Source organism: Hibiscus syriacus, unplaced genomic scaffold (genome assembly GCF_006381635.1).
Source record: "Hibiscus syriacus cultivar Baekdansim isolate YM2019G1 unplaced genomic scaffold, ASM638163v2 tig00116958_pilon, whole genome shotgun sequence".
NCBI lineage: Eukaryota > Viridiplantae > Streptophyta > Magnoliopsida > Malvales > Malvaceae > Hibiscus > Hibiscus syriacus.
The window spans coordinates 1,584,734-1,605,955 of NW_024063484.1; the positions used below are offsets into that span (position 1 = coordinate 1,584,734).

At 36.3% G+C, this 21,222-nt stretch overlaps 3 protein-coding genes and 2 pseudogenes across 5 annotated transcripts; 1 reads left to right on the plus strand and 4 right to left on the minus strand.

Moving 5' to 3' along the window:
- Positions 1–2,939: 2,939 nt before the first annotated feature.
- On the minus strand, positions 2,940–4,874 carry LOC120189446 (annotated as a pseudogene).
- Positions 4,875–6,997: 2,123 nt separating this feature from the next.
- On the plus strand, positions 6,998–7,815 carry LOC120189626. The gene is made up of 4 exons (XM_039192851.1): positions 6,998–7,057; positions 7,105–7,376; positions 7,422–7,512; positions 7,600–7,815. Exons 1-4 carry the CDS (start codon positions 6,998–7,000, stop codon positions 7,813–7,815), a joined length of 639 nt encoding a protein of 212 aa, XP_039048782.1.
- A 2-nt stretch (positions 7,816–7,817) lies between these two features.
- Positions 7,818–13,376, minus strand: LOC120189470 (annotated as a pseudogene).
- Positions 13,377–15,188: 1,812 nt separating this feature from the next.
- Positions 15,189–16,548, minus strand: LOC120189473. Of its 2 annotated transcripts, none has more exons than XM_039192754.1 (2): positions 16,151–16,548; positions 15,189–15,982 (listed from the first exon to the last, which is right to left on the minus strand). In XM_039192754.1, the coding sequence occupies exons 1-2, from the start codon at positions 16,480–16,482 to the stop codon at positions 15,673–15,675; spliced, it is 642 nt and encodes a 213-aa protein (XP_039048685.1). In that variant the 5' UTR covers positions 16,483–16,548; the 3' UTR covers positions 15,189–15,672. The 2 variants fall into 2 exon arrangements, with proteins under 2 accessions (XP_039048685.1, XP_039048684.1); XM_039192753.1 differs by having other exon boundaries at positions 15,189–16,071.
- A 127-nt stretch (positions 16,549–16,675) lies between these two features.
- Positions 16,676–20,981, minus strand: LOC120189472 (KH domain-containing protein At5g56140-like). Of its 2 annotated transcripts, none has more exons than XM_039192752.1 (7): positions 20,822–20,981; positions 20,045–20,130; positions 18,648–18,793; positions 17,772–17,888; positions 17,582–17,698; positions 17,284–17,427; positions 16,676–17,197 (listed from the first exon to the last, which is right to left on the minus strand). In XM_039192752.1, the coding sequence occupies exons 1-7, from the start codon at positions 20,947–20,949 to the stop codon at positions 17,048–17,050; spliced, it is 888 nt and encodes a 295-aa protein (XP_039048683.1). In that variant the 5' UTR covers positions 20,950–20,981; the 3' UTR covers positions 16,676–17,047. The 2 variants fall into 2 exon arrangements, with proteins under 2 accessions (XP_039048683.1, XP_039048682.1); XM_039192751.1 differs by having other exon boundaries at positions 18,648–18,796; positions 20,048–20,130; positions 20,822–20,979.
- Positions 20,982–21,222: the final 241 nt, after the last annotated feature.

Below are 21,222 nucleotides of genomic sequence, written 5' to 3' on the forward strand. Positions count from 1 at the left end.
CAAGATCCTCAAGCCTAGAATCTGAAAATCAGAAAACAAATTCAATGACTCAGATTTAGATCCCAGTTAGCATTAAAATACCAAGAATCCCTCATGAAAGCATCCTTATAGATTGCATTTTGACAAATACAAACAGACATAATCTAAGAATAGAAGATCCAAATCAATAACTCATCTTTAGATCCCATGAGCATGAACATTAACAAGAAACCATCCTACGGGTTGATTTGAACTTCTAACAATCAGCAACTGAATCACAAGAATTGCAAATTCTTCAAATTATTTGGATCCCAACGAAACAGAAAACAAACACACCTCATTGACCCATAAATGAAAACAACGATGATGCAAAAGGCAAACCAATTAACTAATAAAAGTTGATAAACCCAATGCAGAAAACACAAAGACAAAACAAACCCAGAAATGCTTACCCCTTTAAAAAGCAAGGTTTTTCGTTTGTCCATGAAAGAATTCCACATCCTGTCAAATTTTACACGAGGAAACAACCATTTAACGAATTACAAAATGCATTTTTGTGCGGTTGGCTGTAAATAGATAGGAAAAGAGGTTGCGGGAAGAGAAAAATACCCATTTTTCTCCTGATAAAGTAAAGGAAACAGAGAGGGAATTAAGAGCCGAACGGCTTTTAGTTTTTCCCATTAATAGACAGCGAAGAGCTAGAACGGCTTCCAAACTGTCTTATTTCTGTTAATTATTGGGTGCTTCTCGGTGTATCGTAAAGTGAATACACTCGCTTTCGTTGTCTGACACGTTAGGGTTCTGTGTACACGTCAGTTATCAACAGGGCTAGGCAAGGTTGTCGGGTGCCCTAAATTCTCTTAAAGAAGCCTCTATTTTTTAGATATATTCGATTCTGAGCCCTTATTTTTATGCTTCTTAATAGAAACAACTGATAAATATATTCGATTTAAAGACCCCCTATTTGTATGCTTATTAATGGCAACAACTGATAGAGATATTCGATTCGAGCTCCTATTTTTTGGGGACCCTGCGCAGTCGCGCACCTTGCGCCCCCTCAGCCACGCCCTGGTTATCAATTATCATTAAAATTGTGTCTTTTATATATTTTATAAATTAAAACATTCGACACGAAATCAAACAGTTAAAAGATCGTTTTATATCACTTGTCACATATTATCACTTATTAGTCTCATATTAACGATTGTTTAATTTACAACGCTATTTTTGAAAATAATCTCAATAGTAAAAGGAAATTTAGAGTACGTGTACAATATCAATAAGTCAAAAAAAATTGAATATATATTACTTTGTAATTACTTCGGATTATTAAAAAAAATAAAATTTAGGGTTAAATTGGAAATCATTTTTTAACCCGTCATATTATCTATATAACAAGAGTTTAAGTGATTATCAATATAAAATTTAGGGTTAAATACCCTGCTACAACTGTTGATGCTCGAATTTAAGATATCTAATAAGAAAAATCATCTATTTAACCACTGAGTTCTTTTGCGTATGAACACCTCTAATAGTGGCGAGTGGAATAGTAACTATAGGGATCAAAATATAGTGGATTGGATCCATAGGGTTCACAATAGTTGTTGAAATGGTGATCGGGACGCTGCTGATATTGGTAAGGGCACTGAAGATACGGACCATGACCACGGCCGCCGTAGGTGCTCGGCTTCCCGGTCTTTATCCGGGCGACCTCTATACCCGATTTCGTAAGCTTTTTCAAGATCGATTTCGAGTTTGCTCGGCCGGAAACACGAGCCATTCCTTGTTCCGCATCGATGGGAAATTATTCAGGATCTAATCCATAATTTAATGTTAATTAGAAATTAAAATAATATCTTTTATTAGTACACTACAAATTTAATTAATAATCTTTTTTCCATATTTAAAATTATGCATTTACTGTTTTGTTTACATGGTAGAATACATGAATGACCATTTAATTATGAGACAGTTTTAATTTGACTACTAATTTATTAATTTTTCAAAGTTGCTTAGTTAATATTTGACGGATAAGCAATAATAGTAGTTTAAAAATTGGTATAATTATACATTTGTCCTTGTTACTTGCACGTTCACTCCAGTCATTGAGAATCTAATTAAATAACACGTGTACGTGATATGGGCCAAATATGTAGTTATACATTTGTTTAATTGTCACAATAATTTCTCCATTAAATGTTAACGGTAGATAGCTTAATTGATATCAATTACATAGCTTTTCTTTTGAAGCAATATCATTTACATAGTTAAATGATTTAATTAAAAAAATTAATAGAGGAGTGACAAATTAAAACTGTCACTAATTAAGTATTAAGTAGTCATTGATGTTGTTTAACCTTTGTTTATAATTAGCGTTTGGGATAACTATTATCTATCAACGGGGTTGGTTCATTAGATATCGTTTAAGTAAGTCTTGAGTTCGAGTTCTTGTGTATATAGAAAATTCCTATTGAGAGACTCATCCATAAAATTAGGTGTACGACCCGTGTCGGTATAGATTAGTCAAGACTGAGAAGTCAACCAAGAAAATTTATTTTTAACGGTTAACTTACTAATAATTTTTATTCTATTTTGTTGGTACTTATGAGCCCCAACATTTTATGTTAAAATATAATGGCCCCTCAATATATATAAAAAAAAATTAATTGACTAACAATCAACGCTTGTTTCTGATGTGGGAGTACCACATCACTCACTTTCAACACATGACCTATGTTATATCGTTACTTTCAACATATGACATGTACCACTTCATCACTTTATGACATGTGATATGTGTCACATCTTTTCTTTCGATATGTGGTATGTGCTACATTACTTTTTGACTCATGACATACACAACATCATCAGTTTTACCATATGTTACATCGTCACTTTTAACACGACATATGTCACATTTCTGCTTGCAACAACTTCATATGACACATCGAGCAAAGACATGAAAAGCAACAACTTCATATTTCTGCTTGCAAATGCTTCAAAAATCTTTAACAAAAATTTTCAGTGTAGTCTCACCACTCGCACTTGCAACGATATACAAAGCACAATAACATAAAAATGGCGTCCCCGTCAGTTAGCTGTCCAGGAGCTGCCTTTATTTGGTTCTACCAAGGTCTTGCAGAAGGAAGAGAAAGCTCCTTTGAGCTCATCTGGAAGAGGGAGAGCCGGGCGTGTTCCACTCTCTTTTCTCGCAGAAAATGAATGAGCCAGCGCTGGCTGCTGCTTGTTAAGCCCTTCCATGATAAGCGAGAAGGCTCCAAAGGTGAGGCAACTCTGAAGAAGTGCCTGCGGTGCACCTGCATAACCGTTTCGGTCAAGAAATAAGGTTCGAATCGAACCCTTTAAGCAATAGAATGAACCTCGAGATTCCCGTACCTGGAAACTTAGAGCAAGTCCAGTGCAACATCCGGCTACACCAGCATTAATAACTGCAGACAAACACAGAATTACTGTATATCAACACACCAAGCACACACACAAAAGGTGAAGAAAGTAAGACGAAGTTACGTTTTTTACAAGACATACCATCATCTTTTCCTCGCAGCCTCTTCAGAAACAAACACCAAACTGTGTACACCCGACAAAACTGCAAACGTCTGTAAAAGGGAAAAGAAAATATATAAGAGAAGCTTAGAGATTTGTTCACTCGGTTGGGTTGGGGGGGGGAGAGAAATACGAGTTAATCACATTATTCTTGAGTCATGAGATTCTCATACCTTGGCATAAGATCCTGCCTCCACAAAGGAGCCTTTAAAGCCCTTCTTTTTAATCAATCCCGAACCTGCAACAAACGCAGAATAGCGGAAATTAAAGAAAGTGTAGATCTGATCTAAGCGGACAAATAAGCCGATAAGCCCCATCAAAATGTTAATTTAAAAGCTCAGAAACCAGCCAAAGATGATTGCTTGGTGACTAGAAGTTAAGCCTAAGCATAATTGGCACCAAAAGAAATAAATTCGGAGCATTCAAATTTCAGCATGCGTCGTACAGCCACCTAGATAGTGAAACAAAGCCTGTAATTTGATTTCTCAAACATCAAAAGCTCACATACATATGAATTAAGTCTCTTCAAAGTCCAAAGTTCCCCGAAGCAGTATTCAAGCTTAAAGCCACAGAAGGCCATGGAAGAACCCAAGTCACTGTTATCCAAATTCTGATGCTTTATTTTAAGGACATTATTCAATCTAAATAACAAATTTAAGATGATGATATTTTTGATCCATTTTTCAGCATTATAACCATCTCATCCACTCAACTAGTACCATTTTTTTCGTATAACCACCGGTATCCGACTTATTGACCGACTAATATGGATCGAGTACAGCATGTGACACTCCCAACCCAACTACTACCATATCCCCATAACCACAATAATCCACCACTTCCTAGCTTGATCTCAGACATAACATGACCAAAAGAAAAAATTCCAAACAAAGCAAAATTTAAAAGAAAAACAAATTCATCTGTAAAAAAAAAATCAAAAGAAATGAAGAAACCCAAAATTCGATTCTTAAAAAATCCTAAAAACCTGTTCTTTTACCATACACATCAACAATGCCAATAAAACCCAAAAAGAAAAGACTAAAATTTTTTAAAATAAAAGAGATATGAAGCATCAAATCGAAAAGAAAAGGGGGGATACCGAAACCGAAGATGGAGCCCATGAAGGCGCCGGCGGCGGAATCTCCTGCGAAATTGATGAGGCATACGGCAGGGGAATTGGAATTAGGAGGATTTGGGATTGTAGCTTTTGAAGAATTAGGATCGGGGGTAGGGTTTGTTTCAACGTCGGTTTCGGTGGACGGGTTTGATGAATCCAAAGTAGCCATTTTTATTATAAAAAAAACATTTGCTCTGTGCGTAGCTATCGCTTCTTTGAAGAAACAAAAAATAAAATGATTTTGCGCATCTCAAAACGACACCGTTTAACTATGTATTTGTTGGGGGATTATTATACTAATTGGGAATTGAACTTGGTATATTTTCTCAAATTGGTATTTAAACTTACAACAAATTCAAATTAATACCTTTGTTGATGTAATATTCAACAACATGGGCCAAGTAGGGATGGGCATGAGACCCGAACCTGACCCGATCGGGTCGGTTTGTTTTTAAAAAAATTTGGTTTGGGTCGGATTCGGGTTTAGGGTAAAAAATATCTGACTCAACCCAAAAAGATATAATTTACCTTATATATTTAGGAATAATTACAATAATACCCCTCTATATATTATTTTTTCAATTAAATCACTATTTTTATTGAATAAAATAATTTTTTTTATTATTTTGGGTTGATTAGGGTCGGGTTCGGATTTTATCTCAAAAAGTCGGATCGAGTTCAGGTCGAGTGGAGGGTATATATTTTTCGGGTTGGATTGGGTTGGCCGAAACCCGACTCAAACCTGACTTATGCCCATCCCTAGGGCCAAGTATATACTCATTATTTTGGAAAAATAGTTAAATTTAATTTAATAGGTTAAGTAAAAAATAAAAAAATTTGTACACTCATTGCTTTTAAGAAAAATTATTAAAATTTTATATTTTCATTATTAAATTTTTGAATCCGTCACTGTTTAACAACCAATTAAACTGAGAAATGTGACAATAATTTCATCATTTGACCGGTCAGTCTCACATTAACAATATGGAGTAATTGAATTATTGAGATGTCAAGTTAATATATAAGATTTTTTTTTCATATTTTGATATCAATTTAAGATAAAGAAGTTCGATTATCTATTTAAAAGAGTTTTTAAATTCAAATACTAATTTATATATTATTTTTTAAAAATAAATAATCTTAATTGCATTAACATTGTTACTAATGTAAAAACACGAGGTTATAATTTTAAAGCACTAAAACACTTAATATTACTGAGTATTTGATCGAGTCAAGTCAAATTAAAAATTTATAAGTTAATCAAATTGATGAATCTCGTTTTATAACTTAGATTTTATATTTGAAATTTCTAGCCGCTTTCTTTCTCCTACTCTCTTTTCCTTTTTTTCTGTACAACTCATGTCAATTTTATTGATTAATCCAACTTTTTCTTCTTTAGTTTTGTTTAATTGGAGACGACACTGATTTTCATGTTGGTTGTCGTCCGCTGGTTATCTATTTTTTTAGTTTTTTTAAATAAGAATAATTATGTCTTTGTGACATGTTCTCTACCTTTATGATACGTTTATCTCTGTCTTTGTGGCATGTTTTTCTCTGCCTTTTGGTAGCTTACGGTTTTTTGTCGTTGTTTTTGTTTATCTTTTTTCTCAGGGTTGGATTTGACATCGCCACAAACTGATCAAGGTGACGCTTATTTGTTATCATGATGATCTTCCCTGCTTTGGACCCTCGGATTTATTTGGATGCGCGTTTTGCGTTCGTGGATACTCTGATTTACGATTTGTCGGTGGTCTTTCAATAGCTTTATCCCCTTTGATGGTTCGTTTACCGATGCAGTCAAATTTGTTCGTATCTATTTGAGTTTTTTTGTTAAGTTTTTTAACATTTTCCTTCTTTGGTCCTTATGTGTTCTAGGTGGCTAGTTTTTATCTCAATGGTAATAGGAAAATGTCATAATTATATTTAAGGTTTACGGTTATGCTTGTAAATCTTCATTATAATTTTGAATATTTTTTATTTTTAATAAAACTAACGACTTTCTATAATAAAAATTCCCGAGTCAACACGATTTCATAAAATACGAGCTTTAAATGGACCAAGCTATCGAATCAAGACCCAGACTGAGCCAAAACGATACAGATTCTTAGTGATCTTATTGTTGATTATAGTTCAAATAATTCGAGCCCTCATCTTCAAGGACCAGTTATTCATTGCTTAAAATGTATTGCTCATCAAGAAGATGGTAGGCTGGCCACCCTGATAGGCCAATCCGGTGCTTTGCATTCGGCATTACGGTCGTCGCCGCGATCTAATGCTAGTTTCTGAAATGCATTTGGTGCCCTGTAAATTTGTCGAACAAAAAATTGAGTCGATGCCATGAATGGTGGTTTGGAGATCGTTATTAATATGTTGAATTCATCGGCGGATGTTGTTATGGTTTGATTTCTTATGGAGGCAACTAATCGTGGTCACATGTTATCTAGGGAAAGAGCTTGCCAAGCAATCGGGTTACTCATTGTGCCTATCGTATGCTTGTGGACTTGGGTGTTATAGATGTTCTCACGGAGATGCTTCGAGTTAGAGACGCCGCCGCAAAACTCTTGGCGGGCAATTCTTTTGATCCCGAGCTTATTCAAGGACCCGAACCACTCGGTCATGAGATTGCGGAGTATGTTTTCTGTGTTTTAGCTGTTGCAAAGGCGAATGCAGTTTCAATAGCTCAAAACTTGGTGAGAATCCTTAGGAAAAGGCATTGGTGAATCAAAAGCTGCAGCTGCTAATGTTTTCTGGAATCTATCAGGTTACAAGCACTTGGTGTCTGTCGTTCAAAACTCGGGTGCAACCGTGCAATCCCCCCTCTGGTCGAGCTTTTGGGATCTCAGAGCAATGAAGTAAGAGAAATGGTGTCCGAAACTGAGCTATAATCGGGAAGATCACGGAGCACCAAACGAATCAGGGGCTGTTCCTTATATGCTCAGAATTGTTGCATTACATTCAGAGGAGCTGAGAATGCTGCAGAGGCTCTTATCAATTTCTTTGAAGATCCACTGCAGCATGAGATTATATCTCAAGTAGCTGACCATCTTTCATTTAGAAGTACGGAGAACAGACTCGGTAGGATTCGTACCGATAATCGGAGAGTTGATTCTACAAAAAGAATGAATATCGGTCGAGAAGCTTATTCAAGTAAATAGGCCATCATCCCCAGGCACCGTTGACACTTCATTCCTCGAAAATTTATATGATGTTGGTCTATTTATATCGCTATTTCGATTCTCCCGTTTTACAAGTCTTTACCTCTTCTTAAGAAGCTCTAAGAAATTAGTAGGGCGAAATGACAAATGAGAGAAAAAAAATTACTGTCCACTGGGGCTCTCATTATACTCTTTATGATCATCAGAGAGGTCATCCTCTTGCTCTTTTTCAAATGCATCTTCATCCCGATAACTGTTAATCGAGTCTTCATCACTGCTCCATTTCTTCTTCATGATTTTCGGAACCATCGGAGTTACTACTGTAGGATCTAATAGTTCTTCCTCGTTTATCTGTTCGAATCGAACAGCACTAACTTTTCGGGCATTCCCTGCTAATATCTGCATCCAGGACATTATGCGCAAAATTACTATGCAAATGACCAATATTTTTTGCACTCCAAATGTTACATTGTTCAGTATGAATGCAACATCTCGAAAAGGTTCGAACCGTACCTCAAGTTTATATATTTGATGCCTTTCCTTCAGATCTTGGCGATCAGGTGCAGCTTCGGAATTCTCGTCGTCGTCTTCTTCATCTCCCCTTTCAAGCACTACTTTGACACTCTCACCCGTCCTCGGTATATATCCAAATGCCTCGCATACAAAACCCGACACAGTCTCGTATTGATGTTCCTATAAAACAACAAGAAAATATGTTGACACTTCACATCTGAATACATATTCATAGACATTTCTATATCTACAAAACTAGCAGAAGCTAGCAAATAGAATGAAATTGTATGCATGAGGATTATATCCATATTAATGAGTTATAAAAGTAATTTACCTCTGGAATTTTGATGTTTAGATCTTCGGAAAGTTGGTCTATAGATGTATTCGCATCGACATCAAAGATACCCTCTGCTCGCATTACGATATAGCCAGTTTTCTTCTGGATCTCCTCCTGTTATAGCAGGAAACGAAAACATAAGAATCGAGCTATATTAATCATTGAGCAGAGAATTTGAAGTGTGACAATCGCCTCGACCGATGTTGGATTTCTTAAGCAAGTTTCGCTACCACCCCTACTTGCGGAACAATGAAAAGCAGTGTTTTGAATAATTCTAAATAATTAGGAGTATAAAGTTTATAGCAGAGGAACTAAGTTATTAATGAAGTTGTCAAAGACACAGCAAGCCTTACTTTTGAATCATTTTCATCAAAAATTTCGCCGACAATCTCCTCGACAACATCTTCCAAGGTGACTATCTGTCCAATAAAATCAAAACTAATAATTTAAGAAGCAGAGAGACAAGAATCAATGCACTCCTAACCGTTGCCCGCTAAGTTTGCTAAGTAATCTTTAACAAACGAATATTGGCAGCTCATTGAAACTTTCCAAACTGCAGAAAGTTTTCCGTGTTCAATCTCATATTAACGTCGTATAGCAATCCAGTTAAATTATGCCATAACAATCGAATAATGCCACACAAAACATGAAAACTGCATCTTTAGCAAAAACTCCGAACAGATAAGAAACATTCAAGAGTAGAAAAGCGAAAACAAAATCATTCAAAATTAGGTATACTGCATACCCCAACTGTTCCACCATATTCATTAAGAACAACAGCCATGTGAACCTTCCTGATTCGAAACTCTCTAAGGAGATTCCAGACTGACATTGAATCTGCAAAACAAATTGAATATACTTCGTGTAACGGCTTCTCGGAATATAATCGATACGTGCATGTAGCAAAGTATGAAACCAACAGAATTACCGGGCACAAAGTATGCAGGTTTATGAGCCATATCTCCCACAGTAATACTTTCTAGCAGTTCACCCTTCAAAATCAAACAGATCATAATTCTGCAAACTATTATATTGTTCCATGCATCAACAAGTTAAATCTTATCAATGAAAAAAAAGAAAAGAAAAAATATTACGAGCAGAAATCATCTCACCTTTGGAACATAATCTAGTAGGTCCATAGCATATGCAATACCTACTATATTGTCAATCCGCTGCTCAAAAGCAGGCACCCTGCAAAAATGAGTTCAACAAATCTGTTAGCTTGTTTTGTAAGGAAAAACAGCCAAAAGATGAATAACTACGAAGCTTATCTACCTTGAATATTGATGAGTCAACCACAAATTGTGGAACTCAACAAGAGTTGAGCTTGCATCGATTGCAACTACGTCAACAAGAGGTGTCATCACCTCTCGAACATGGGTATCTTTTATCTCTAATACGTTTTCAATCATATCCTGCAAGGGGATTCCAATGGTAAGAGCACCAGAAACATAAACAAAGAAGAGGAACCAATGGATGATTCATTTAGATTTATGCAAATAGAGAAAAATAATTGCAGATAAAAAATTTTGTCAATCAAGTGCTCAATCAAAATAATTCGTGTGTACTTTAATATAAATGACATATATGGTTACCTGCTCCTCCTCCTCTATTGCTCCACTCAACTCTGCCCCTCGTAACATTAGCTTTAATTCATCTTCGGTAACATAAGGTACGCTAAAATAAAGAGAATACATAAGGCATTTAGAAGGCGTATAACACAATGATGACATATGTTGAAATTTTGACAGACCATTGCTAAAGACGCCAATCATGGCGACTTAAATGAAGAGGATAGGTTAAATCCAGGTAACTATTTTCTTCACCTCTTTCCTTTTAGACCAAGAATTTTGAGCATTCCCATTGATAGATATGTCACAACTCGTCCCACCGGATATAGTATTACAGAGAGCCATGCCACTGGCTTGACCTAGAAATATTTAAATCACAGTTAGTCGGCTAATTTTGAATTTTTTTCTTAAGTAAAAAAGCAATGTTTTGACACACATATGGATAGTGATGAAATTAAAATACCCGAATTAATTTTTTTTTTTTTTTGAAAAAGGGGAAGGGTGGACTTACTACAAATCTGGCAACTTCAGTGGGATTGTGAACAGCTATACTCTTGGAGTAATCTCAGTGAGAAGCAATATTGCAACCTAACACCATAAAAGGTAACTGACTTTCATATTAATGGCACCGTGGCACGAGTAGTTGTATTATATAATCATGTGCTTACTGAGTGTAACCACAACTCATCTTAATGGCTTCTAATAAAACCAAGACATACGAAAGACAAAAAGAGGCATGCATACCAGAATAGTAAATACAACCCCAAAACCAAACCTAAGAACAAGATATTGATACATACCGTCATTACTCCAGTTGCCGCGCTAACACCAGCTTCCCCAAACATTGCTGTTGCAGCATCTGTCACTAAAGCAGTTGCACCAATATTGACCACCCTGCATAGAGAAATTAAATCCACAATAAGAAACGCTTTCAAGCTAAAGCTGCAAAAGGAAAATGGAACAGGTCAAGGTGATGGCAAGAAAAGAAGAGTACGTGGTGCCAATAAGAATGGTTGTGAGAAAACGTGTTACATCACTGGAAAGCATTTTAAAAACACCATCTTCAGAGTCTTTTTCAGCCAGCTCACGTACCTGACACAAGTTAACATCAGATGATCAATGAACGACAACATTCTTAAGGGTTTGATACATATACAATGAAGGAAACTTGCAGCAGAAACTCCAATCGTCTGTAACAGCAGAGACTGCATCCTCTGTAACTAAAAATCAAAGTAGAATTCATACTACAAAAGGTTTGTCTGAACGAAAAATTCTAAAGGGTTTGACCACTAACTGATATTGACTTAGGTTTCATGGTCGAATGAATGATACATACTTTATGTTGTTGTTCTCTGGCTTATTCTGTAAGTTGCTTGTCTTTATCATTTTCTCTCTTTGTTTTCCTTCTTTCATCTTTATCTATCTTTCTCCCTGTGTACTCACCATTAATAACTTGATTCCATTTATAAGTAACTATGATCGAGCTCATATCTAGAAGAGATGGGTATCATTCAAATGCGATCATGATAGACCAATATAAAACATGGAATTCATATCGAATGTTCACATCACAAATCAAAATTTAGTCTTATATTAAGTTATTAACATAAGCCAAATATCTCTCATCACCAAAGAATCTGCACAACAGGCATCTGAAGGAAAATCGAAAGACAAGCGGACAAGCGAGTGTTGGGTACGGGTATGTGTTTATCTCGGCTATGCTCATTTCTTTCAAAGGTTTTTTCTTTTCTAAATTTTCTAATATTTCGAAGATGATATCAGTCGGTATAACATAGGACAGACAGAATTTATAAACTGGCCAAATCATCCACATTCTTTCCAACTTACAACAATTCATATCCTAAGCATTCTGATTTCCATAATTGATAAGCCACAAATTTGCATTTATGAATGTAAGTGGTTTGTCTAAAAGAGTGTCTGATCGAGCTCATATCTAGAAGGGATGAATATCATTCAAATTCAATCATGATGGACTAATATAAAACATGGAATTCATATCGAATGTTTACATCACAAATCAAAATTTAGTCCTATATTAAATTAAGCCAAATATCTCAAGTCACCAAAGAATCTGCACAACAGGCACCTAAAGGAAAATTGAACGACAACTGGACAATTGAGTATTAGACATGTATCATATGATGAGTGTGTGTTTAACTAGGATATGCTAATTTCTTCTAAAGGTATTCCCCCCCCTATATTTTTTATATTTGGAAGATGATACCAGTCATAACATAGGGCAGAAAGCATTTATAAACTGACCAAATCACCTACATTCTTTCCAACTTACAACAACCCATATCCTAAGCATTTTGATTTCCATAACTGAATAACCAAAAATTTGCATTTATGAGTACAAACACTATGAAGCCCTAGGTGAAAGACACGAAATACCTTCCAAGGCCACAATGTAGTTATAGCAGTCTCAGCCATTGAGAAGAAGGCAGACAAACTCAAAAGCGCAGTCAAAACCACACCTTGTTCCTTAAACACTTTGAGAATCATAGATGCCTTTGGCCAAGCATTCCTCAACAACAATATACACTGCCCAATCACTCCATAACCAGCATTAACCACTCCCTCTACAGCAAAAACTCCTTTGCACCCAAAGACCAATACACCACAAACCAATCCCACCAAAATACCCCTTCTCACCAAAATCAAATTCTGATCAGTTCCCATATCTACCTTTTCTTCTTTTGACAATCCCTTATTTCCCAAAGAGCCATTTTTTGGCACTCCAAAAGCTTTGAAAACTCGGGGATTTGAGCTGGTGGAGATTACAGGAGTTGGGTAGAGATTACTTTTGGACAAAAACTTCGATGGGTTCTTCAAATTTCGATCTAAAAACAGGAAAGATGAGGACTTTCTTGAATTAATGAAAGTGGGTCGGACGGAAATCGAGGATTCAAGGGCCATTTATATCAATGAGAATAATTCAATTAAAATTCAAACTTCATTTAAGCAAAAAAAAAAATCGAAAAAATTAAAAAGAAAGAAAAAGGAAGGGATTTTCCGGTTTTATGGTAGAGTTGTCGCCTCATAACTCCAAGAGGGTGTTCTTGGAGAAGTTTGTGTTTGGTGAACAAATGATTTTGCTTGCTGCAACCTGCAAGTGGGTCTTTTGGAAATGACAAAATTTCCCCCAATTTTATTTAGAACTACAATTTTACTGTAATTAGAATTAAGTCAAAATTTAATTTTGATTTAACCTAATTTAATTATGAGTTAATTGTACTATATGTCCTCAAACTAGTATCCTAATTCTAAATTAGTCCTTAAACTTTCAAAAATTCTAAATTTATCCCCAAACTATGATTATCATTCTAAATTGGTTAAACTTTTGAATATTCTAAATTCATCCTCAAATGATGACCCTCATTCTAAATTAGTCCCCAAACTTTTGAACATTCCAATAACTTCCCCTAAATCAATCAAATGTTTAAGGATAAAATTATAATTTTTAAAAGTTTGAGGACTAATTTAAGATAAAGATCATAAGTTTGGGGATGAATTTAGAATTTTTTAAAGTTTAAGGACCAATTTAAAATGATAGCCATATGTTGGGGTGAATTTAAAATATTTAAAAGTTTAAGAACAAATTTAAAAGGCTTAAGTATACAAAAGGTGCCCAATGTATGTCCGTTTTTCTAGTTTAGTGCTTAACCTTTTTTTCGTTTTAGTTTGGTGCCTAACGTTTTATTCCGTTACTCAAAATGGGTCACGCCCTGACGAACCGTTAGTTTTCTCCGTTAAGTGACATGTGTCACAATCTGGTAATTTTAAAATTTTATTTTTAAAAATAAATATTAAAAACATTATTATATTTATTAAAAAACCACCATTATTTCTTTTAAATTATAAAAAAACTCAAATCCTAACACCGAAGCTTACCCACGAAGGCGGACGGCTACTACGACGTGACCCACCGGTTGGATTTTGAGCGGACGGCGACGAGGAAGCTAAATATAGTGGTGGTGAGGCGAACGAAGGTTCGAGACGACCGTAATCGTCCAAAATCTGAGGCGTCGGGGTGGGTTTTCGGTGAAACTTCAAGGATTCGATTCCGGCTAACGGCGACGACTATCCACGAATTGTTTTGGGGGCTTTGATCATGGTGGCGAGACGTTTCGATTGGGCTGGCAGGTGATAGGAACGGACGAGCGACGGCAGCGGTCGGCGTGAGTTTAAGGGTTGAAATGAAGATTTTCATAGCTTATGGATTATTTCGAAATTAATGCGTTTTTTATGACTTTCTTATAATTAAGCCACGGCTCTTTCGATGCTTAGGGATTTACAATTGTCCTGTTTTTGTTGCAAGATATGTTTGAAGAGAAGAGGAGCATTCTTGAACCGACAGGTGCACTAGCCCTTGCAGGTGCTGAAACGTATTGCAAATATTACGGCTTCAAGAGGAAGAATGTTGTTGCAATAACTAGCGGTGCAAACATGAATTTTGATAAGCTTAGAGTGGTTATTGAATTGGCTAATGTGGGTAGGCAACAGGAGGCGGTGTTTGCAACTGTTATGCCGGAGGGCAATCGTGTATATATTGTTTTTTAGGGGAAATTCAATATAAGGTTTTCATGTACTTAAAGTTATTTGATACCCGATTTAAAAAATTCTCGAACAATTTATAAAAAAATTTAAATTTTAAATTAAATATTAATAATATTAACATGTATATATTGTTTTTTATGGGAGAAATTCAATACAATGTTTTCATGTACTTAAAGTTTGAGTTCGAATTTGAGCTTCAATAAAACTAAGTTTGAGAATGTTTCTTAGGTTTTCTTGAGCTTAAGCCAAGCTTTGATTTTTTTTATTTCGAGTTTGAGTTGAGTTTGGTAATTTTAAGCTCGTGATCTATCGAGTTGGGTATCAAGTAGCATGTGAGTTTTTTTTTTAAATATAAGCTTATGAGCTTTCGATTCGAGCTTGAATTTTTTATTTCGAATTCAAAAGCTGAACTATTTTAAGCTCACGAGCTTACAAGTCTGGCACAACTCAACTTTAATATTTTCATGTCGAGTTCAACAATACTCGAACTCAGCTCGACTCATTTACAGCCCTACCATCAATAAGACCCTTCCGAGAAAGGAAAAATAGCATGTTTCACTCGATCGACATTGTCGTTCCGCACTCTCCTTCCATCCTTGATTGCATGTTTGAGTTTCAGCAATTACAGAACATGAGCTTCAACCTCGATTTAGTTTCGCTCGAGCATCAGCAACACGACTATCCTCTCGATGAATTGCCTCAACTGAACCTGCCAATTCCGTTGTAACAAAGCTGCAATATGAGCAGCGATCGTGAGATTGTTAAATCCCTCCTGAACTCGCTCAACCATTCGAATAGCTTCCAAGCTATCACACTCCAAAATCACAAGAGAAGCTGCAGGCTCCCATGCACAAGTTAGCCCAACAAAGATACCCCATAACTCAGCAGTAACAGTCTCTTGTTGAGTCGTTCTCTTCGGTCCCTTAACCATATTGGCATACAAGATCTTGCTTGAACCCTCCTCGATAGATCGATCCCCCGGTTGGATAACGGCAGCACCACTACCGACAACAGCCTCATGTGAAACCACAAATTGATATACTCCCCCAGCGTTGCCGACATCCATGGCCTCCCACAAAGGATTCTCGACGAAAGTTCCATTGATGATTTTACTTTTCTTCTGATCACGACTATTATCAAGCGGTGAATCTGATCTTTCGTGACCCTGTGGAACATTAAGAAGCGGTATAGAATCCGGTGGCAGGCCGATAGCACCAACAGCCAAGTCAACGCCATGAAAAGAATTAGGATTTTCTGACATTAAGAAGCTATATCATTTAGATTGATGTGATAGTATAACGAAAAGATTTTACACATACGGCTTTATAATCACCTTTGAAGGGAAATAATGAAATTAGAATGGGGTAGCCTGAGATCTGGGTCAAGGTCAGGCGGTCGAAAACGAATTCCCCCTGCCCCATTGCCATTAGGAAGCAAACTCAAAGAAATAACCAAAGATCCAAAGCCTAAATCGTCATTGCCACCAAAGCTAAGCCTTAACCGGCTCAAAACCTCACCTATCCGATACCAAAAGCCAACACCACCTAAGAGATGCTGATCCCGCTTCAAAAACCCACATCTGAAGGTGGGACGCAAGCCTGAGAGGCTCAAACTTCCCCATGGCCAAAGGAGGCAACAAGATGATCCACGAGCTGTCGGATCCATCCAAGTGGACAGACATACAACCAGAACATGAGCGAAGGAACCACCCCCGACCTGAAAACGCAGATCCAGGTAAGGTTCCTAAAGAGTAGGGTAAAATAAAATCACCGGGCACGGTCTTGCTGTGTATATCACATTATACAATGCAAACCACAACCTTAACTTCCTCACATTTAATTTACATAGGTTCCCATTACAAAGCTTAATAAACAATAATAAATATAATCTAATCATGCAACCTAGAGTTTAGCACAGCTATTTAACTCTGCCTCCCTGAACCAACATGCGAATGCAAAATCCGAAACCTGAAAATGAACTCACACCCATTGCTCACTTGTGTAATACTAGCATTTAACCTCCTCCCAACACAACATAAACACGCTTCATATATAAAACAAGTTAGAACGGCCTAACTTAACTGGGACACAACAGTAACAGTGCCCGAGCCAGTGCCCCGATTGCAAATGGAGGCATTCGCCTATACAGCCAATACCTGCAATGTTCGGGAAACTGCTGCCTATGGCAGAGACTAAGACACAAGTTCCAACAGCCCTCTAGGAGGGTTCGTTTACCCCCTAGTCTTTGCTCGCTTCATTCCAAGGCTGTTTTGGAACGGGGATAAAGGGGCAGACATCGGAGACCCTTCCTCACGAAGTGTACCATTCAGCATTGCTAGCTCTCGCAACTGTTGTTTCTTATAGAAATCCTGGGATTCATCCTGTTTTCAGAAAATGAAATAAAGAAGTTAAGCGAAAGCATATACGGAATATTAATATTATCACAACACAAGGGAAATTTACAAACCGTAGGCTTCAGCAAATCTTCAAGTATTTCCCGTGCTTGCATTAGGCAAGCATCAACTATTTCAACAGGTAATTCTGCCTCAACTAGGATATGAAGAGGTTCATTCAGATGTTCATACCCAGGTTTCCCTCTCATCATTTCCTCCTTCACAAATTTTAAGTCATGTAAGTTTGTTTATCCATATTTTAAGATGCAATATTTTGAGTTCATCAAAATTTGTTAAATATGTATCACATATTTATCAAACTTATTTAATGAGCAATAATTACTTATAATGATGAAACAAAAGGATCATTACCCTAGCTCGATCCTTAATACTGCCCCGCCCTCTTATAAGGACACGGCACTCCGTATTGGCCTCCACGCGCTTAAGAGAGTTGCCCCTAGGACCAAGGAGGCGGCCAACAAAATTGTACTGCAACATTAAATTCATTTAGAAAGTGAAAAGGATATGTTCTAAATCACATTGATGAAGAGTGCATACATACGTTGGGATATTTGTCGACAGGAATATCCACCCTGATTGTTCTCTTAACAATAAGACCGGACAAGCTACGAGAATTCAACCAGTTCTCTGTCAAAGAGGGCTGCACTAAACCTGGAATCTGCACCATAATATTCAACTTGTTGTTAAAATAAATAAATAACATCTTAAAAAATTAATGCAAATGTCTTCCACTGTAAAAAGATACCGTTCAGACAGAATATAAACAGATGAGTAAAATCTGAGGTTCAAGGACTATGATGTCTAAAAGCAGCAACATATGGATTTCCAGATGAATAAGGCCCCTATTAACACAGTCAGCCATCAACATATTGAGATACCATCTAAGCAGCGTCTATGAAATAAAAAGATAGTCTTTGTACAAATATACAACTGGAAACTGAAATAATGTAAACCACTTTTTTTCCTTTTCCCTCTTTTTTTGTTGTTGTTTTTTTTTGGGGGGGGGGGTAGTAAGATAGTCAGCAATAAACACAGCGTTCAGAGACTAGCCCTCGTATCCAATCTCCTAACTGCATTGCATCACACTTATTCGGCATTTCAGGCTTCCATCCTAAAAAGAACTGAAGCTTAACAAATATAAGACTACAACTAACTATCATCCCCGGCAAGTCTGATTTTATCTTGACAATGATAAGAGACAGAGAAACAGCCTGAAACATTTTCTAAAGATAAAATTAGTTTGCAAGACTTCTTCATGTTAGCCTCAGTTTTCCTGTAAAAAGAGAAAGAACAATACAAGCTAGATTTCAAATAAAGGTTAGGTTAGCATCAAATGTCGTAAATTATTAAGTCAGCACTACCTCGAAAAGCAGCAAAATTAGATGTACGGAGTTAGGTTAATGGTTAGTAGTCATACTTCTGATTGAAACCGTGAAATCCATCTGTTCATATCAGCTCCTCCGTTTGAGATCATTCCTCCAGAAGTCAGGGTGCTAGCTTGTTCAAGCCCACTTTGACCTAAAACTGATGCATTCCCCAACAGTGTAGTTATACGCGAAATTTCTGCTCCAAAAATGTCATTTTCAAGAATAAGATGTACCAGTTAGCGTTGAGAAATCAGTTAGCAGTCACCACAAAATGGAGAGACTATAGGCAATGTTAATTTAGTCAGTTGAATTCCAACTGTGGCTTCATGAATTAAATTACTCTTCCAGCTGAGTAAGAAAAGAAATGAAAGATGCAATGAAATTTTATTTCAATTCACTTTTGAATCAATAATAAATATTTTTAACATTAATTTAAAACGAATTATTTCACCTACTATCCCACAGAATCATGGGGGAAACAAAGAAACTGTTAGTATCAGAAATAATACAAGACAGAAAGGAAAAGGAATACAACATAAACAGAGGAAACATTAAAAGAAACACTATTTAATCTCTCCCACCAAATATTAGCACATTGCTGCAAGGCGACTTCTGTACAATAGAAGATAGGGAAAACAAACAACCATTTATTGTGGTTAGAAGCAGGTAAAAACGTCTCTCACAACAACTATCTAATACCAAGATTTCTCAATTCCTCAAAAGACCTTGGGATCGTACGATGAATACCCACCATAGACTGCTTCCTAAGATAAATAGCAGCAAAATCACAAGGTTCCCCCTCAACTCTTTATTCCCATCCATTTTCTTCCTTCAACACTGTTAGTTTGGGTCAGCAACTTTTTCTTCCCTCTTTGTTCCTATCCTATTTTCTCTATCATCTATCACTGCAGCAGCAACCTCTTCTTTCTTCTTTATCCTGCGTTTTTATTCCTTCCTAAGAAATGTCTAACCATCCATTGTTACATTGAATGCCACCGAAATTCATGTAACATTTGCCATATTTTTTTTTTCAAAAACTAATCTAGAACCATAGTTTCAGTTGAATCTTGATTGCTCCACCCAAAATAAGTTGGAAAGAGTAAGCAAGTCTCCCCATAGAGGGCTAAAAATGGACTAAGTCGGACCTCTATCATAGTTCCACTGCATCTTAGTCATTGTTAGTTCTATAAAAAAAGTTGTCATGACATGAGCCACGATTCATTCACATGTTTTACCAAAAGAATTTACTTTGACAGGAGATTTAGTAAAAAAGCTAGTTTTAGTGGGTCTTGATTACCATTTCCAATGAGTTACATGTTGAGTTGGTATTTGGCAATTAACCGTTAGCCTTAAGTTGTTTTAGTAAGGACAAAGAGAGAAGGATATAGTGAGCTGTGTGCATGATCCTTTGACAAGAAAAAGAAGATTGCTACTTAAAGGAACTCACCACGGTTCAACAGTCTACACGTATGAGGGATCACTGACATAAATGGGGTAAGCTTGTAACGCTCTTCCAGCAACTCCTTGAGATATCTAAGAAAGGGAAAACAGAAATCATCAGCCAATAATACATTAACACATCTATCTAAACAAGGTGATGTTAAAGTTGAACAGAAACAATCATATTTAGCTTCAATTGCAGGATGACAATAGATTAACACATCCATTATCTGAATCCACTTTACCTTAGCAGATAATGGATTTGGATAAGGAGATCCAAATCAATTATCAGCTTTAATTTTGAAAAATTTTATTTTATAAAAAAATTGGACTTAGATATTTAGCAGGTTTGGATTTCCATGGAAAATAAACATATTAAGGTTTCAAAGCCAAATTTCGGATTCTGGTTTCACAAAAGATTGCAGATATCCGATCATCCCCTTCGATCCAATACAACTATTCCCAGATCACAACCTAAACTGCAACCCCCACACACAAACAACACTGGAAATTCATCAGCTCCAAAATTCGAACTGATCTGTTAGCAAAATCCTAAAATCAACAGAAACTCGAATCGAAAAACATAGGCAGTTCAAAAACGAAAGATCAAGCTCTAGATCTAGGAAAACTGCAGCAGAAGTGAGCTGGAAAAAACATTTTTTAACAGTAAGCAAAATAGAAAGATCAGAGGCGAGATCACTATATTAACTGACAAACCGACGATCGCAAGGGTTAGACTAAAATTAACGTAAAGAGAAAGAGAGGAGAAAAAAAAACAGCTTACTTCTCTTGATCGAGGAGAGCAGCGGAGGTGACGGCGGATCGAAAGCCAGAGATGTGGGGAGAGTGAGGGACGGAAGGCGACGGAGAGAACGCCATGTATCTGCCTCCGCCACTGACCGATGAAGTCATGAGTAGAAAAGAAGGATGGGTTATGGAATGAAGCGCTGTGATGGTTGTTTTTAAAGACTTTCTTTTCTTATGAACTAATAGTAATCATAATATAGTAAATACATTAATGTTTATATATGGACTATATTTTTTCTTTTTTATATTTAAAAAAATTGATTATTTATAATAAGAATTTAAAATTTAAAAAAAAAACTATAAATTTTATTTGATTTTTAATAAACTTATTATTTTTTCATAATTTAAGGGAAAATTATTTATTAATCATATGCATTC

What these genes read in the sequence shown, in the direction of transcription:
- LOC120189626 (XM_039192851.1), top strand. Translation starts at nt 6,998, where the DNA reads ATGAATGGTGGTTTGGAGATCGTTATTAATATGTTGAATTCATCGGCG. An exon ending in CATCGGCGGATGTTGTTATG is followed by an intron (nt 7,058 to 7,104) that starts GTTTGATTTCTT and finishes CATGTTATCTAG; the next exon opens with GGAAAGAGCTTGCCAAGCAA. An exon ending in TGGGATCTCAGAGCAATGAA is followed by an intron (nt 7,513 to 7,599) that starts GTAAGAGAAATG and finishes TTATATGCTCAG; the next exon opens with AATTGTTGCATTACATTCAG.
- LOC120189473 (XM_039192753.1), bottom strand. Translation starts at nt 16,244, where the DNA reads ATGGCAATGGGGCAGGGGGAATTCGTTTTCGACCGCCTGACCTTGACC. An exon ending in TTCATTATTTCCCTTCAAAG is followed by an intron (nt 16,072 to 16,150) that starts GTGATTATAAAG and finishes TCTTAATGTCAG; the next exon opens with AAAATCCTAATTCTTTTCAT.
- LOC120189472 (XM_039192752.1), bottom strand. Translation starts at nt 20,949, where the DNA reads ATGACTTCATCGGTCAGTGGCGGAGGCAGATACATGGCGTTCTCTCCG. An exon ending in GTGTAGACTGTTGAACCGTG is followed by an intron (nt 18,794 to 20,044) that starts GTGAGTTCCTTT and finishes TTTTTGGAGCAG; the next exon opens with AAATTTCGCGTATAACTACA. An exon ending in TTTCACGGTTTCAATCAGAA is followed by an intron (nt 17,889 to 18,647) that starts GTATGACTACTA and finishes ATTATGGTGCAG; the next exon opens with ATTCCAGGTTTAGTGCAGCC.